At 40.0% G+C, this 19,653-nt stretch overlaps 1 protein-coding gene across 6 annotated transcripts in view; it reads left to right on the top strand.

Moving 5' to 3' along the window:
- Positions 1–19,653, top strand: part of RXRA (retinoid X receptor alpha) — a 441,978-nt gene that overhangs the window by 389,332 nt on the left and 32,993 nt on the right. For all 6 annotated transcript variants that reach the window (XM_074210739.1, XM_074210741.1, XM_074210742.1 and 3 more), the window contains one exon: positions 13,683–13,852. In XM_074210739.1, coding sequence (XP_074066840.1) covers positions 13,683–13,852 — 170 coding nt within the window. The remainder of the gene's footprint in view (positions 1–13,682; positions 13,853–19,653) is intronic.

Genomic DNA, 19,653 nt, shown 5'->3' with positions numbered 1-19,653 from the left:
TGTCTACCAAGGCCACCTTGCTCTGCTGATCCATGCTGCAGAGGCTGTCTTCTAGACTGTAACCTTGTCCCTTATTCCACGGCTTTATCACATGAATGTCTTTCTACTCACCCCCACCATAGGTTTCTATAAACGCATTCATCTGATTTCCTACTGTTTTGAGGAATAGTTTTTGGTTGTTTAAGGGGAATTTCAATCAGTCAATCAATCAATCAATCAGCATTTATTAAGTACCTCCTTTTTGCCAAATGCAGTGCTAAAGACTGGGGATCCATAAATTGACCCTCAGTCCCTCCCCTCAGGAAGTTCAGGATCTAATGGGGGATGCAACATGCAAACAAATATATACAAAGAAAACTAAGTATAGAATAAATAGGGAATAATTAATAGAGGGAAGGCACTGTAATTAAGAGGGAACCAAAAAAGAGCTTCCCATTCATTGTCTTGTTTCCCATACTTAGAGAATGTGGATAACAACCGTTTATCTCAATTCATTGAGTATTTATTAAGTGTTTATGTATGGATTAGATATGATGCTAAGAATGGAGATTCAAGGAAAAAAAGGAAATAGTGCCTGCCCTAAAAAAGTGAACAATCCATTGGCAGGGAAGGAAGAATACACCATGGACAGAGTTAAATAAGCAAGGGGATATAAAAGAGAAATACAAAACAGCTTTGTGGGGGGACACTAATAAATGAGTAAAGCCAGGAAATGCTTCTTTTTTCTTTTTTTTTGACAAGGTACTTGAGGTTAAGTGACTTGCCTAGGACCAAACAGTTAGTGTCTGAGGTCAGATTTTGAACTCATGTCCTCCTGAAAGGAACACAGGAAATGCCTCTTATAGGAGGTGTCAAGTGAGTTGACCCAGAAGGAGTGAGGGGCTCCAAGAAGCAGAGGTGAGAACTTTCCAGTCTTGAACAGAGCCCATACAAATGCCTGTAGATGAATGTTGTTTGTAAGAGTAATATGTAAATCAGCTCTGATAGAGGCTAGAAACAGATTGTAGGAAGGGTTTTCAATTTCACCCAAAGATTTTGTATTTTTATCCTAGTAGAAAAGCACCTGAGGTTCTCCATCAGGTGAGAGTGATGGGGTCAGACTCAGATTTTTCATTGGCATCCCACTTAACACAGAGACAGGGTTAGTTGGTGAAGTTAGACTTTTTCTCTTAGACTCCCTTTCTAACTAACCTGTTATTGGTGTTCCCTGCCCCCCCCCAATACTCTGTACCTTCCCCAGGTCCTGATAGCGACACCCTGAAGAGTTCCCAGAGAACTCATTCCTTGTAGGATGAAGCAATACGTTACCCTTGGCTTGGGGCTTGGGGTATTTTCGTTTTGAACAGTGAAAAGAGCCTACATTTTGAATTATTAATTCATAGTATGAAGAAATGGAAGCTTGGAGAAATTATGTGACTTGTTCAAGCTTAAAAGAACTGGGTTCTACTATCTCAGTCTGTCCTTTACTGTTTGGCGAGTCCTTTAGTCTCTCTTAGACTTGATTTCCTCAGATGTAAAGGGATACTAATGTTTGTACAAGAGTGACCCTATCCTCTTATATATGCACTCCTTACCTTGAAAGATTGTTGTGAAGGAAAATGCTCATAAATCTTAAAATTATTAGAGAAATGTGTTTTCTTATTAACAACAGTGTTTTATCTCATACAAATTAATAATAAATGGTCAAATTCCAGGTATTCTTTGTTAAATGAGAAAGAGAATTTTGGATCAGGGGTCTCAGCACCCCTTTCGCATCATTGCAAAGGTTGAGTTTACAGCTACTAGACAGGAAAATTATCAAAGTAATTCTCAATTCAATGATTACTTATTAGATGCCTACCCTATTCAAGGTTCTATACTCAATATACCAAGGCTACAAAGACAAAAATCAACCATTTCTGCCCTTAAGGAGCAGACAATAATAATGATGATAAAAATTTCTCATATTGTTCTCATACTGTTTTGTTTTGTTTTTTTTTTGCCATTTACAAGGAAAGAAATTCAGGGATGTTCAAGTCCATACTGACTCTCAACCCAAAGCTTTTAATAAGGCCAGTACTAGATTGTCTTCCCTTCAGAATGGGCGATTGAGAGTCATCCCTGGGGCTATCCCTGGCTTTTGCTCTACGATTATCTTTCCACTGGGGTTTTCCTCTGTTCAATTGTGAGATTTCTTAAGAGTCCACCAAAGTTAGTAGCAGTAGGAGTAACACATTTAGAAAGTCTCCAAACAAAAGCTTATAAAATATTAACAGAATACTAGGACTACTGCCTCAAGTAATCCATAAAACAATCACTTCCTTTTCAAAAAGGAAGAGGACTGATACATGTCCTAAGACTTCATGACAAGCATGTTTAAACATTTACCCAATATACTTTGAGCAAACAAGTACCACTTTGCAAAGCAATAATAAAGGCTGAAAATAGATACACACTACTGAGTTTATGAATGTAACCGATATGTTGAAAGTCCAAAAATGGAACCTAAGGGCCCTACTTGGATAGCTACAACCCAAGTTCAAACAATAATATGGAGGTAGCTAGCAGTGCGATGGAATCAGGGCCCAGAATCAGGAATACTCAGATGAAATTCAGCCTCAGATACTTTCTGATTGTATGACTCTGGGCAAGTCATTACTGTTTTCCTCAGTTTCCTCATTTGTATAAAGGGGATGATGGTAGCATCTTCCTTAAAGTCTTGTAAGGATCAAATGATAGAAAATTTGTAAAAGGTTCCTGGTATATAATAGACACTATAGAAATATTTATTCTTTTCTTTTTCCCATTATGCAAACAAGGAAACTGTCAATCCAATGAATTAGATATGCAGAATTTAGAAAAATAGAGGGATTTCTCTTTTCCTCTTCAGGCTATGTATCTGACTCTTTCCTGAACTTTCTTTAACATGTTATAGAAATCTCTTTATCTTAGAAGCTCATTCCACACCCACATTACTCACTCCTGTAGCCTCTCCCTTTGATTGCCTGCTTCTTCCCCAGCCTTCATTTTAAGGTCAGCCATGGTCTTCATTTCTCTATGCTATATTGCTGACTCTCTCAGATTTTCTCTATCATATCACTGAGCTGGGATTTTTATTTCCTCTCCTCACCCCTCTTTGGCTTCCCTTTATGTCTTGTTCCTCCCTTTAGAATGTCACTTCCTTGAGGGCAGGAACTATCTTTCATCTTGTATTTGTATACTTAACAAAGTACTTGGCCTAGGTTGTTTGTCCTTAGTTCTCAGAGGACCATGACATCAGGAAGGTGATGCCAAGACTTGCAAGTGAATTGGATTTAAATGAGAGAGGACTGTGTGAGCTTAATAAAATGTTTCTTGACTGACTGAGGGGGTTCACAAAAGTGATACTGAATCAGGTTTTTGCTGTCAGAAACTAAAGAAAGTTTAGGGAACTCTGTCTACTGATAGAATGCAGACTTTGTGAGGAAGCTTCAAAAATTGTGCATCATGTCATTGCAAATTGCCAAAATGTAGTTCTTCCTAATCATCAATCTATTCTTCCTAATCATCAAACAATCCACATTTATTAAGGCCAAAGCTAGACTATGCCCTGGAGGAGCTTATAATCTATTGGAAGAGGCCATGTGTAAATTACTATTAACCAATCAATCAACATTTATTAATTGCTTATTGGATATTTGATACTGTGCTAAGTGGTGGGGGACACAAAAAGAGCCGAAAGAAAGTCCCTGCTCTCAAAGAGCTTACAATCAACCAGGGGAGTCAAAATAAAAACAAATACATATACATACAATTTACATATAGGATAAATAGGAAATAATTAGCAGAGGGGTTGGGAATGACTTTCTATAAAACATCATGTCCTGAATCATTTTGAGGAAGGAAAAATAATTAAGGAAATATTAGTTATGCACCATGTGGGCCCTTGCTTTCCTTGCCATTGTTATCCAGGCCCTCAACTTATTTTGAGATGTAAATTCACTAAGAACAACTTCAACTCTTCCCCCCACCTTCTTGCACACACTACACCCTACACAACCAAGGGGCAAACCTGACCCCAGTCATGTCCAGGTGTTGGCCTCTCCCCCTGACTCCTCCCAGCACAGATGGTAGGTTGGGTTCCTTAAAAGCACTCCCCTCTCAGCCCCATGCTCCCTTTTGGCTGTTACTATCTTTTCTTCTTCTCCCTTCTTCTTTCCCCCTCTCTTAAATGACTGGCTATGCTGTTCTCACCACCATGCTGTGAGCTCATGCTTCCTATTTCCTTCTTTTCTTAACTTTCTTATCTTATTAAAATTCTTTCTTTATTTAACTTACTGCCTCCTTAAAGAATTCTGTGAATTAACTTGTAACTTCTTGCAGTAACCTGTGAATTAAAATGTATGGCCTTTTCTTACACTCGGGGGCAAAGAGTCTTGTGAATTCTTCACTAATAAACCCCAACAATTTTTGTAAGCCCCTTCCCCAGGGATGCCTACCTCTTAGACACCTTCACCAATATCCTTATATAGTTAATCCAAACCTTAAAATATCCTTGATGATTCAATAAATTAGTGCATTTTTTTTTTTTAGATTTTTTGCAAGGCAAACAGGGTTAAGTGGCTTGCCCAAGGCCACACAGCTAGGTAATTATTGTCTGATACCGGATTTGAACCCAGGTACTCCTGACTTGGAGGTCTGCTCCAGTTAAAAAGCTTTGATCCTTTAATCAAATCTGAGCTCCATTGAACATGAAGATGAGAAGAGTGAAATATTAATTTTATTAACAATAACTGACATTTGCTTAGTAATTTATAAATAGTGAGCCTCACAGCATTCTTTGTTTGTAGTTATTACAGATGTTATCATCTCTATTTTTTTTAGATGAGGAAATAAAGGTTGTTGGGTAGTAGTTAGAATGCTAGCCTTGGAGTCAGAAAGACGGGTTTGATTCCCACAACTGATGGTTACTGATTCTGTAACCTTGAATAATCAACCGAACCCCTGTTTTCTTTAGGGAGTTCCTAAGACCTCAAGCACTATATCAAAGACAGGTTCTGATCCCTTTTAATGGAAGGAGTTCCATGTCTATACTCTACTGTACTGCTAAAATTATAGATCAATTCCTTATTATATACAGATGTGGAAACTGAGACTTAGAGTTTTTTAATTTTTTGTTTCTGCATCCTTAGAACTTAGTGCAATATGCTTTTACATAATAGACAGTTAATATTTATTGAGGTAATTAATTAGACTTAGAAATCCAGTGTAAGAGGTTACCTAAGTAGGTCTTGTCTCTTTCTTTAGCTGATTATTGAGACTTCTAAGCCTACTTTAATTTCTTCCTAGTTAAACAGTTTGTCTTGAATAAATTGATGAAGAGGTATGATGGATAAAAATGAATGTGAAAGGGAAGCATGAGAGGATTCCTGGAGTCCTCTAATAGCCAAAGAAAATCACTTTATAGTGCAGTAGTCACTGCTACTTGATGGCTACATTCAATGAGAAAATACAATGGTTTTGATTTTTATATTTCATTAAATAGAGGAATGGTGTGTTATTCATTGTGGTCCACGAGGTCCCAAAGAATTTCTATTTCCATATTTCCAGATAGTGACTCTGCTGGTACCCCAGGATATGATAAACATTATATCTATAGCAGGGATAGAGCCAAAGGCCATTTGGAGTTTATAACATGATTCTTGAGCTACATTTGGTCAAACATTTAATTATTTCACCCCTTAAAAGTCCTTAGATTTATTGAATTTTAAGCTCTGTCTGCTATTGCCTTGGCATTACCAGACCAACATGGCCCTTGGCCCAGAGATTCCCTGCCCCTTATAAAGGATGATTTATACTTTTCAGAGTATCAGTTTCTTCAGCTTCTTTCCTCAGTAGATCTTCACCAGAACCCTAAGAGACAAGATAGTTGTTATTATATCCTCCTTTTTCAGGTAAAGAAAATGAAACTTGGAGTTATACAATGGTATCCTTGGAAGAAAATTGGATTAGGAGTCAAAAGACCTTGCAGAATCAACTCAGATCATCATGATTCCAAACCCAGCATTCTTTCCACTGTACCTCTTTCTAAACTTTTATTTGTAAATTATTTGAGGCCCAGGGATTGTTTCTTACATTTGTTTTTTATATCCCCAACCCCTAGCACAGTGTCTTAAACAAAGATGGGGGCTTAATACTTATTTGTGAAATTATTGAGATGAGGATGGAAAAGGAAATATTTCTTCAGGGAGGAAACTGAATAAACAGAAAAGAATTCTAGGGTCTAGAAGTAGGCCTTGTATCTTTATTCTAAGCTGGTAGTACCATCAGTCTAGGTCATCAAAAGCAGCCCTTAACTGGGAAGTCCTGGGTACAGAAATCTCCTCTCCCCTCCACCCCCACCTCCTCTCTGTCTGGGGAAAAGAAATTTTCCAAGGAGGAAAGGTTACTGGTCATACTTCAAACTCAACCAGTTCCATAAGGGCTCCAGAAGAAGGAGGAAGGGGATGAGTCATGGACAATCCCAGAGCAACAAACAAACAGGAAATAAATAACAGGAAGAATAAATTAAAAGGTGATATTTAAATGTCCATGATCTATTTTTATTGAAACAGTGACAAACTGGATGAGGAAATTGGGCTTAATGGAAGACAAAAAAACTTCAGCTGGAGATTTTTACCAAATAGAGAAGCAAATAATGGGGGTGGGGGTGGGGAGGAAATTGGGCCCAGAGTTCAGTGAATGGATTTAGAGCTAGTCCAGAGAAGTCCATAACAATCCACCTTTTTTTTTTTTAAGGGAAGGGCCCATTGTAATTATCTTCCTCTGCAGTAGCTGAATCACCTAGGAGAGCCCTTGTGACTGAACTGTTTAGAGAGTCTGTCATCAAATACCTCCTCAAATTCAACAGGGCAGATTGCTCTAAAGCAGGCTACAGCCTTGGTAGCTCAGTTCAGTTCAACTTTATAGATATTAAGTCACCTGCTATGCTCATGCTGATGAGCTTAGTTCTGGGGAATATAAAGATGAAAACTGACCTTCATTGAGCTTTTAACCTAATAGATAGAACAGAGAATTGGAGCTCTAGAGGCTGTAGAGTCCAGTCCCCCCCTTTTTTCATGCTCAAGGTAAAAATCAGGCCACATTTTGTCCTTATGTTCTCTGACACCAAACCCGTGGCTCTGTCTCCTGTGACCCAAAAGAGAATGCTGTAAGGATATAGGAATTAAATAGAAAGGTTAGGAGATAAAGAGATCTCTTTTAGCTCTGAAAGGAGGAAGGGAGGCTTCAAGAAAGAGGTGGTACCTGAGATGGATCTGGAAGGAAGGGGAAGATATCAGCAGCTGAACTTTCAGAGGCAGGAGACTGAGTCTAGCCTTCTGCATCCAAAACTTTCAGGGATGGGAAAGGGCAGAATGGGCTGGGGAACATCTAAAAACTGAGTTTGACTAGAATGTGATGGTATGGGATAGTTCCCACAGCAACCCAGGTGTGTAAATTATTCTTATTCCCCCTTCATTCAACAGGGGTTTAGCAGACTACAGCTGTACTAATTGTAGTCTGTTGGAGATAAGATTTAATATTATTATCTGCCCTTGATGGTTTTCATTAATTCTCTATTTTGGTCCTGCCATTTTTTTCAGATGTGTGTGTGTGTGTGTGTGTGTGTGTGCGCGTGCATGCACATGTCTTGGTACCTGAAATACATTTAATACTATCATCTGCCCCTGAGAGTTTTCTTGAATTCATTATTTTGACCCTGTCCCTTTTTTTTTTTAAATGTGGTGTGCGTGTTTGTGTGTGTGTGTGTGTGTGTGTGTCTCTATTGGTGCCTGGAATGGGGTTATCACTTTATATGTTTATTATAAACATATATTAAGGTTCCACTATAGGTACAGCCTCATGCTTGCAACTTTAGGGGAAACACAATTGTCAAGGAACTTTTGCTGTCATTGTGGAGATAAGAAGCAAAAGCATGAGTAAAGTTAGTAGATCTGACAGTACGAGCAAGTCTAATCAGAGTGGAGATTAAGCCACATGCACTGTAACGGAAATCCAGAGAAGGAAAAGAACTGAGTTGGGTGGAGTTGGTCCTACTTTTCTGAGCTAGGCCAAGGCTACAGGACCAGATAGAAATAGGGGTCTTCATATTGAGTTCCCAGATTTGCCCCTGACTAGCTGTGTGACCTTGGAAATGTCCCCACTCTACTCCTGGGCTCTCAGACCCTTCCTCTGTCCAATGAATTGGTCAAACTAGAGATAGCTCCAGAGCCCATCCCTTCTATCTCTTAAGCATCCGTGAATCTCTGGGATCCTTGTACAGGCTTTGTATCTTCTGTAAGCTTGCTTAGAAAGTCTCCATTGCCCTTGGATTCTCCAGCTCCAGATGGTAACTGTGGAGAGTTGGAAAAGCCCCTTAGAATCATGGGTCTGTGAGTGAGAGGAATATGCTGACTCTAGCAAGTGGATGCTCCAAGCGTGGCAGCCCTGCCAGGGACTTGAGATCTAGCTGTTTGCAAACATAACCATATTTTATCTTGATATTGTGCCTGGGCTCCCAGAGGAGCCAGGGTCTTTTACCAGGGCTAGATTTACAATAATCACTTCATTCTGCCTCTCTGGGGTAGGATCTGGCAAATGATGAATTGAACAGCCTAAATTCTCGCTTAGGAAACTGCAGACCAGAGGTGCGTGTGTATGTGGGCATTGTTTGAAGGGAGACTGAGGACGGAGGGGTGACTTCAGAAATGCAGCTAATTAAAAAACTTTTTTCCTCACTAATGTGAAAGCCTGAAAGGAAAGATTGGGATGGGAACTTCAGGCTGACTCTTGGCTCCCCCCTTTAATTGGGCTTCATATGAGTATCTCAAGGTCAGGGAAGGGACAGAGAGAGAGAGAGAGAGAGAGAGAGAGAGAGAGAGAGAGAGAGAGAGTTATGTATGTGTGGTGTGTGTGGTATATATGTGTAATGGGTGGTGTGTCTGTGTGTCTGTGTGTTTGCATGCATTTTCTTTGTGTCTGACAAAGTGCTTTGGCATATACTACTTAAGGCTTCGGGTTTCCGCAGCTTAATCAGCCCTAAGTATCCCCCTGGTGCCACTGCTTACTGTCCCCTGTGGCAAGTTCAAATTCAGAGCCATGGACACACTGTAGTCTTGTGTACTTTCAAAGGAGCCAGATTGGTTCAGAGGAAGGATTTCTCTTTTTCAGCTCAGGGTAGCTCTGCCTTCCAGTTTACTTGGGTCAACCATTGAGACCATTGAGCATAGGACCAAAATTGACTCTTAGGATTCAGAGCTGGAAATGTTTTAGAGATCATTTATTCTCTTCCTCTCCCTGCTGTGTTATAGTTAGAGAAACTGAGACCCAGAAAGCTCCAGTGACCTCCCTAAGTCACCCAGGTGGTGAGTGGCAAAGCTAGTATTTGAATTCTGGTTCTTTAATCTTGTCCTCTTGCCAGAGGTTAACCAGAAGTGGAAGAGGACTACCCAGCTAGAAATGGACTGTTATAAAGGAATTCACAAGTTTGTATATTTAGATATAGAGGAAGGAATCTTTGAGGTCACTGAGCCCAACTCCCTTGTTTTACAGATAAGAAAACTGAGGCTCCCAGAAGTTAAGTGCATTGTCCAAAGTCTCTCAGGAGAATCATTATTTGAACTAAGGGCTCCTCAAAAGCCAAATCCAGCTCCCCCCTTTTGTTAAATTTAAAATTTTCAATTATATTTAAAGGTAGTTTTCATCATTCTTTTTTTTTTTTTGGTAAGGCAATGGGGTTAAGTGGCTTGCCCAAGGCCACACAGCTAGGTAATTATCAAGTGTCTGAGGCCGGATTTGAACTCAGGTACTCCTGACTCCAGGGCTGGTGCTCTATCCACTGTACCACCTAGCTGCCCCCCCATAATTCATTTTATAAAGTTTTCTCCCACCCTTCCGTCCCTCCACCTAGGATAGCAAGTAATCTGATATAGGTTAGGCATGTACATATGTACATGTTACACATATTTCCATATTTGTCATGTTGTGAAAAAAGAATCAGAATAAAGGGGAAAAACTGTGAAAAGAAAAAAAAACAAAAAAAAAACAAATTTAAAAAGGCAAAACTAGTATGCTTTGATCTGCATTCAGATTCCATAATTCTTTCTCTAGATGTGAATGGCATTTTCCATCACAATTCTTAGAATTACCTTTGATTGTTGTATTGCTGAGATGAGCTGAATCTGTCATAGTCGATCATCACACAATGTTAATGTTAGAATGTATAGTGTTCCCCTGGTTCTGTGCACTTCATTCAGCATCTGTTCATATAAGTTTTTCCAGGCTTTCCTGACATCTGCCTGCTCATCATTTCTTATAGATCAAGCTCCCTTTTGACTGGACCATGTTTCCCTTGTTTGATTGTTCATTTTCCTAATACCATCAATCCTAGATCATTCCCTATAATTGAAGGGAGTCTAAGAAAGAGTAATTCTCCAAACAAGGTAAATCCCTACACTATATCAGATAGCTTTAGTTAGATCCTTTGACTTTAGAGCTAGTGCTCTCTTCACTATCCAGATCACATGAATTTGTTCTCAGTTTTAAACAACATTGACAAAAAAAGCAACAAACATTTAGTCTTATATAAATGGAACACTGGAACCAGGAAGATCTGAGTTCAAATCCTACTGGTGTGACTTTGGGCAAGTTACCACTGTTTGGGCTTCCTTGTTCTCATCTCAAAAATGAAGAGTTTGAATTCAGTGTCCCCAAGAACCCTCTAGATCTTGATCTACAATTCCTGGGATTGGTTGCCTGCCCAACAAGATATTCATCAGCATACTCATAGTTTAGACTAGATTTGATAATCATCTCCCAGCCTGCCTCCTGAGGAATTGATAGTCTATAGCAGGGATAAGATACCCAGAGAGATAATAATCAATATTACATGATTAGTGCGTTAGAGAGAGAAGTTTGCTATGAAATTCACCAACCTGTAACATCAATCCCAGCTCCTTGAAGCAGGTGAGATTTCAGTCACAGACTTATTTTTGCAAGTCACACAGCTAATACGTGTCAGTTAATTGAGGCTGGATTTGAACTCAGATCTTCTTGACTCCAGGGCTGGTGCTCTTTCCATTGCACTACCTAGCTGCCTCTGTCACAGACTTTAAAGGGCCTCTTAGATGGGCAAAGTGAGAAGAGAGTTACTAATCTAACCTTGCAAAGGCAAGGAAGTGAGAGATGGGGAGCAGTCAATCTGCAGGAAATAGCTTCCCTAGAAAACCTCGTGAGGACCACTCAGGGGATTTGTTACCTAGGAAGAAGGAACAAAGACCACATAAATACAGATGGCCTGGAGAAAATAAAAGGAGAAAGGGCAGAATAATTGGTTGAAAGTTGGATTGGCACAGAAAGCTTTGGAGCACTTCACATCTTGTTTTCTGGGAATGAAGGGTGGGGAATAATAGTGTCCAGAGTCCATAGAAACCAAACTCTGGAAAGAAGTTGGTCAAAACTGCCAGCTCTCTGTAAGAATGGTTAAGAAGAGATGGGAGATGCTGCAGTTCCATGTCCCTGGGTGATGCCTGTGCCAACAAAGCAGCAGGTTTGGTATCCCTTGGGACCCTAAGGCTCAGTGGTCAGGTGGGGGGAGAAGGACCCCTCCTTGCTTCAGATTGGAGGATCTGCAGCCTGGCCAGATGTGGGTATCCAGTGTTCCCTGCTCTTGTCCTGTTGGCTCCGACTTGAGCTCTAGCTTGTACTTTGTGAAACCTAACCCAAATTCCCATCTCCTCCTTCTTAAGTGTTCCTGGAGCATTGTATCTAGATCTCTCCTGTGACACTGGAATTCTCTGCCTTGCATAATTTCAATTTTATACATGTTATTTATACAAAAAAAATCAGACTTTTTTCACAATACTTTGTATACATATGATGTCCTCTTGGGGAGGACACAAGTTCCTTGGGGGCAACTCCCATCTCATTTTTCACATTTTTATGCCTAGCTCACAGTACAATGCTTTCTACATTGTATTCACTTAAAAAATTTTGGTAGAATTGAAATTTCTTTCTGAGGAGCCATCCATTCCCATTCTCAAGCTTGCCAATAGAAGACAAGATATAAGGCACCAGATTATATGAATGGCAGCCCCTTTGATCACTTTTTTGGGGGGGGGCGCAATTGAATTTAAGTGACTTGCTTAGGGTCACATAATTATTGTCAAGTGTCTTGAGACTGAATTTGAATTCAGGTCCTCCTGACTTTGGGACCAGTGCTCTTTCCCAGTTGTCCCCCTTTTTCTTCGATCACTTTTCTAAATTAATTTCTCCATTAATTTGCCTCATTTGTTCATGGTCCCATCTGTTGTTCTGCCTCCCCTTGGCTGCTAACTATAAGCAGCTGAGGCCCTGGGTAACCAGAGAAGACGTAGGTGGAAAAGGTGATTTACAGTGTGATGCAGTCCTGGACCAGAGGCTCAGCAGGTTGGGTGTGGTGGGGGGGATGGGTGGCAGAATGCCCCAGGCTCAGTGTTTTCTTCTGCATGGGTAGCATAGCACCAAAGGTGGGTGCAGGCCCTTGGAGTGGGGGCAGTGACTCAAAGCAACCACAAGGAATTCCCTTCTGTAGGGGAGAAGCTCCAAGCTCCAAGTGGAATACTGTGGGCACCATTAAGGCGCCACCGCAGAGCCCCACCCAGCTGGTTCCTTACCATTAAACCTAACCTGTGTGGGTGGTTCATCTTATCTGGCAGGATCCTTATGTGTTCTGTTCTCTTAGTTTGATGCCCTAACCCTGTCTTATTTTTTGAAACCTCTTCTCAAAGTGAAGTTTATCCAGACATTTATGTTCATAAGTTTACAAATTTAGAATTGGAAGGGATCTTAGAGACCTAGTTCATTTCCCTCATTTTATAGTCAAGAAAATTGATGCTCAGAGAAGTTCAATGATTTACTCAAGGCCACATATACTTTACAGAGCTTGGATTTGAACATAGGTCCTTTATGACTCCAGATTCAATTTTCTTTCCCCCATGATATATTTCTCTTCTCATATTTCTTGTATCTTCTACTCTGAATTGTCTACACTAATTGAAGGAAACTCAAACATAAGTAATCCCAAACAATAAATAATTCCAAAAACCAGTTTTATTTGGCATTGGAAAGACCATTGGAGCTGGGAGTCAGTAGACTTGTATTTGGGTTTTAACTCTGACTTTGGGTAAATCCCTTTAGCTCTATCCACATCAGATTCTTCCTCTGAAAAATGATAGAGTTGAACAGGATGCTCTAATGGCACTTCCTTCTCTAACATTATGGAATATTCAAGCTGTTTTTCTCCTGTAGCTGTTAACTTATGAGTAGTTCTGGTCTAATGTTAAAATGAATTGTTCTCACCTAATAGTGCGGGATGCTCAGGGATTAAAGAAATGATAACCAGAGCTTTAAAATAATTTTTAAAAATTGGATAATCCATGGATAGGATAATTGAGAATTGACCACACCTGTACAATTTCTTTTTCTAGAAGGCCCTCCTTTTCTCATTTTTTGGTTGAAAACGTCACTGAGAAAATGGTTGATGGGGGCTTTCTATTTTGTAGCTAGAACCCAAGGTAGCCCCTAGGCCATGACACACATTTTGGCTAGAAATTTGGTGTGAAGAACTTGAGGGATGCCATCTTTTTCCCTTATGTCTGGACCTTCCATGTGTGATATAGCTCACATCCATTCCTCCTCTTTTCTAGCTGTGCAAGAGGAGAGGCAGAGGGGCAAAGACCGGAATGAGAATGAGGTGGAGTCAACCAGCAGCGCTAATGAGGACATGCCAGTGGAAAAGATCTTGGAAGCCGAACTTGCTGTTGAGCCAAAGACAGAGACATACATTGAGGCAAACATGGGACTGAATCCCAATTCAGTGAGTAAATGGAAAAAAAATTGTAATAGAGTCAGTTAAGAGTAGCCAGCTTCTCAGATACCCCTCCCCTCAATCCCAATTCTTTTTTAGACATTAAAGTATTGTTGGATATTTGGATATTTTACAATAAAATATGAATAGAACATAGTGAAGACAAAAGAGTACCCACCTCAACTTGATGGACTCTTGCCCATTAGAATTAATACCCTCTCAAATGATGTAATTTATTGAATGAGATAATGTATATAAGCCACCATAAATCATTTCACAAATTGTTTTTGTTGCTATCGTTATTTATTATTATTATTGCAAGTTTTATTATTAATCATGGCGATGCTTATTAACCAGATAGTTATGGGTAAACCACTCACCTCTTCCACATCTGTAAAGTGTAGACAATGGTATGTGCTATTCTCATGGCCTACCATACTCCCCCCCCCCACAGCCCTATTTATAAGTCCTTGATGACTGTGAGGAAAGTGTTTCTGTAAGCTTTGAAGCACAATATAAGTAGAAGTTGTTATTAGTTAACTCTTTGTTTACTACTCAGGTGTCTTGGAGTTTGTGTGGTCATTGACAATATCCAGAATCAAAATCTTCCCCCCCCCTAGAGCCTATATTGACCTGGGCATTGCAAAGGACAGTTTAAAGAGACCTTTCTAGCAGTTTATACAAAGCTAGGAAGAAGGCATGATGGAATGGGGAAAAAATCACAACTCTTGGAAACCTGGATTTGAATTTCAGCTCATTATCCCTTTTAGCAAATTCATGGAGGCACCATTTATTCATTAGAAAGAACACTGGCCCTTGGTTAAAATTCCATTGCCTTCTGCCCTAACCCTCCTGACACATTTCTTCTGTGACAACAACAAAGTTAATTAATTGTCCTGGGCCTCAGTTTTTCTCCTTTGTAAAATGAGGGAGTTAGATGAGATGGTCTCTTCTTTTTTAGCTCTTGATCTATGAACCTCCTCTGGACCTTACACTCCTCATCTATAAAAAATGATTCCTGCCCTACTTGTTTCCAAGAAATGTTGCAAAGATCCAGTAAGAATATGGACAGAAATAGAATAGGTTTTATAAACTATCAAGAAGTCTCTGTGTATGTGTGTGTGTGTGTGTGTGTATTTTAAGTGCATGCTTTTCTGAACTTCCTTAATTCTAACACCTTCCCTCCTTATCTTCATTTCATCCTGTTTGTCTTGTGTTTGCACACAGTTGTTTGCATATTATCTTCTCCATTAGAACTTGAACCCCAAGAGGAGGAAATGTTTTATGTTGTTGCTGCTACTGTTGTTGGAGTTTTTAGCCTTTCTTGTATCCCCAACACTTACCACAGTGCCTAACACATAATAGAAGATCACAACATTGGAGAAGTGATGTCATGACAGCCACATGAATTGGATTTGAGTGAGAGGATGCTATGCTAAGTCACCAGCCTCACTTTCTCCTCCAGAGTCATCTGAGTCCAGTGACCATATATGAATCAGGACAACTGGAGATGGCCCTGGATGCAAGGCAATCAGGGTTAATGACTTGCTTAAGTTCACACAGCTAGTAAATGGCAGGTGTCTGAGACTGGATTCAAACTGCAGTCCTCCTGATGTCATGACAAGTGTTCTATCCACTGCAACACATAGCTGCCCTCTAACATATCATAGATGCTTGTTGATTGCCTATCTACACAGTGTGTGTGTGTGTGTGTGTATATAGATCTATCTATCTATCCATCTATCTATCTCTCTATATTTGTATATGTCTATATATGTACATAAATATATATGTATTCAGTAGATCAGGTACTGTTATGACATGCATGACTATATAACAAGCTTGCAAGCATCGATCGTGCCCAATTTTGATTATGTCTAGGATGAGGGGAGTGTAGACCCACCTAGTAGAACTTCCCAGCTGAACAACAGCAAAACTGTTTCAGCACAAAAGAGAAGAATTCCTACTACCTCCAATGGTTGGATTAGATTACACCCCCCCCCCTTAATTGTCCTATCTCATCTTCTCTTTTTATCCCTCTGGAGGGAATGGGAACAGCTTTTATTCCCATTTAATAGCTAGAATAACTGAGCCATCAGGAAATTGAGTAATTTGTCCCCAGTCACACTGTAACACTGTAGGACTCCTGTATTTTGATCCAGGCTCAGACCCAGGTCTTATGTATACATAATACTGCCAACCTTCATGTAAGAAAATAGCACCACTAGTCATAATAACAACCACAGCTGACAATCACTTCAACATTTTATATGCATTTACTCAGTAGCACACTATATCTGTGTTATGTTTCAACTGGTGGGACTAGGTTTCCATCTAAACACTGACCTTATTTTGTATCATCATTTCTAAGACGATGAACCAAGCTTAAAAGTTTAATCTATTGATGGGGATAACGGGATAGTCTTTTATAAGGAATAAGGAGCCAATTTATATTTGCTTTAAGGTTTAGCCTGTGACCAATTATTTCTGTAGTTGGGATAGGGTTCAGTCTGTTGGAGGGACTTAGGGATCATTCTGTCTGTGGTTAGGGTTTAGGGGTCAGGGGTCAGGGCTTGGGCTCTGACTAGGGTCATTTTGATATCAAGATTAGGGTTCAGACTGTATCTGAAGTCAACACTCAGACTGCAGCCAGTATTTAGTCTCTGTTAGGTGTCCATAAACTATTATATTAGTTTTAGAGACTTTCAGGTGCCTAGAGACTATCATATTATTATATTTAGGTTTTTTAAGTGCTAAATATAACTATATTATTAGAAATTCTTAACCTGGGGAATCCTTGAAATTGTTTGAATATTCTGATAACCATATTTCAGCATCATTGGTTTTCTTTATAATCCTATCTACTTTATACATTTAGAAACATTATTCAAAGAAAGGGTCCCTAGGTCTCACCAGATTGCCAAAGGGATCCATGACACACAAAAAAGTTGAGCATCTTTGAACTAGATTAAAGCCAAACAATACCATGAATATTAAACTGACTGCCTCACAGTCTCTTTAATGGAGTGTTCTGATCACTGTGCAAACCTATTGCATGTACATGGCCTTTCTTCCAGAGCTGTGAGCAGAGGTAGTCTCTGGGCTACAGAGGGGAGAGAAGAGTCTGTGGCCCTCCTAGACTTCGTTTTCAATCATTGGGCTCTAAATCAAAAATCCAAAAATCTAACATTTCTAGGGATAGACTTTGGAGTCCTGTGCAAGCATCTTGCAGTCATTGTTGCTCCTCCATGGAGGGTTATTTTTTAGTGTCTCAATGTGCTCACTATAGAGGTGAGAGGCAGAGAGATGCAATGATGGGTGAGGGCTCCTTTGATTCGGCCCTTGCTTTCAGCCAACATTTATTAAGTGCCCACCATATTCTAGACACCATGCTGGGTTCTGTATGGTAGGATGTGGTGGCCTCTTGGCTTGAAGGAGGTTGTTAGGAGCCTTGTGCTGAGTTGAAAACAAGCCTCAGAGAGGGGGCAGGAATAAATGACTTTATCTTCCACATCATCTCCTCCTGTCTCTGAGCAAATTGAATGCTGCTTCCTGCATAATTCAACACAGGCTGCTGGGAAGAGGAATGTGTGCTGCCTTTCAGTCTAGGAATAGGCCCCTAGAAATGCCCGGGGATGATAGAAGGAATGTGTGGGGAGGCCATTGGACCAGTGTGGCTAGAGTAGCAAGTTTGGGGATAGGGGTAGTTGAAGGTACACTTCAAAGAAGTAATTTCTTCTGTGCTACTTTAAAGAAGAGAACTCAAATCAGCAAATGGAAGTTACAGAGGGGTCAGAGGAGATGTGAGTTAAAAATCCCATCTCTTCTGCTTATTACCTGTTTAAGTAAGTCACTTACATTTTCTAGACCCTAATTTCTACCTCTGTAAAATGGGCTGGTTAGAGTAAATGACCTTGAACAGTGATGGTTCACTCAAATAGACAATGGGCCACCAAACTCTATACAAGGATCCTTGCTGGCTGCATATTTGACTTAACTTTAAAATTTTTTTCCCAATTAATTTTTAATTTTGCTCATGAACAGTGTGTTTGATACCTCTGACTTTGAAAGTTTTTTGTTTGTTTTTGTTTTAAATACTATAATCCTCTATTTGTTCTTTGTTTACAGTTCTAAAACTGTAGGCACTAAAACATGCCATTGCCTTGAGGCTCCAGCCTAATGTTTTCACCTTATTTGAGCTTTTCCTGTTCTATGGAAGAAGTCTAAGTCATTTCTCCAATATCTCTAGATGAATGCCAGTGATGCTATTGCCTCTCTCCTTAGTCTTTCATTGGAAAATTCAGTCTTACCTTTGGATTAAGATATCATTGGCAGAGGTACCCAGGGGAGGAAATTTTTGTAGTAAAGAAAGGGTCCCAATGGGTTTCTTGGTGCTACAAAGTCACAACTGTCGATAAGTCAAGGGCAATGCCTGCACGTTGATTGTCTGTTGCCTGGAAAACATTTTACCAAATGATGTGTTGGCCAGTGAAGCCCTTGTCCTAAATCACAGGGAACTTTTAGTCTGGTGGAAGAGAAAGGAACATAGTGGAAGGAACCAGGAGCAGGCCATAACCTCATAGAAATTAGAGCATCTGAGAGTTGGAAGGGATATCAAAGGCACTGAGTCCATCCCCAGTTAAACAGGAATCCCCACTATGACTTGTCTTCTAAGTGGTTGGTCCAGCCTCTATGTGAAAACTTCAGCAAAAGAAAAATCTTCTGTTAAGAAGCATTTTGATTTCTGTGAATTCTTTCAGGGCTCATAATCTGTACTAACAGCCTAGCACCTCTTGGAATTCAGTTTCAGGTTGATCTGTTCTATTTCATATATGGTTTTTCCTCTCACTATAGTAATTATACTAAATAATAATAATAATAATAATAATAATAATAACAGAAATGATCACAAAATCATGGAGATTTTCAGTGAAAGGGAGCTTAGATGTATTATCTTGGGGTGGTCACTCCTTTCCTCTGGGCTTAGTTTCCTCATCTATAAAAGAAAATTAGACCTGCCTTCCCTGTACTTGAAACTGTCTACTCCCCATCCTTACCATCCCTTTAGGTCACCACTTTACTCCAGTCCCCAGATCTAGGCCCGTTTTCCAGTGGTGGTAGTCTGGGTCATTCTTGTGGACATTGGATTCCCCACCCTTGCCATTCCTGTCCTTAGCTACAGTGGTAGCTAAGAAGCCAGAGTCACCTCTCAGCTCCAGCCTTCTGAACCAGGGCCTCCTTTTGCAGTGGTGGTAGGCTAGGTCTCTCTTGCAAACAATGGATAATCATTCTGCAGTTGTCTCCATTCCTGCAGCCCCATCTGACAGCCTGCCATTGCTGCTCGCATTGCTTAGAGAGCAGAAAATCATTAACTCCAGGCTTTTGGTAATACTGAAGAACACCTAATGAACTTATGTCCTCCAGAACCTCATGCATTGTCACCTTAAGAATTGTTATTTTACCCAAGAATCCTTGGTCCTTGCCATCTAACTCTGTAGCTGAACCCTCCTTTATGAGTTTTCTGTCTTGATTAGAATGTGAGCTCCTTGAAATCAGAGTTGTCTCATTTTTTTCTGTATTCCCCAGCACTTAAAGATGCTTGGTGCATAGTAAATACTTGAGAAATGTTTTTTAATTTATTCATTTTTCCCCATTCTAATCCATCCCTCACCCCCCCCACACACACACATTTTATAGGATGAAGAAATTTAAGTCTTAGGGAAGAGAAGCAAATTGCCCAAGGATAAAGAGGATTAGTAGGAGAACTGAGTTATGTCTTTAGACTCCTAATGTCCTAACTCCTTAGGTAG

Source organism: Macrotis lagotis, chromosome 1 (assembly GCF_037893015.1).
Source record: "Macrotis lagotis isolate mMagLag1 chromosome 1, bilby.v1.9.chrom.fasta, whole genome shotgun sequence".
In the NCBI taxonomy this organism is placed as follows: Eukaryota; Metazoa; Chordata; class Mammalia; order Peramelemorphia; family Peramelidae; genus Macrotis; species Macrotis lagotis.
The sequence above is the reverse complement of the archived record's forward strand: the minus strand, read 5'-3'. Positions and strand labels throughout refer to the sequence as shown.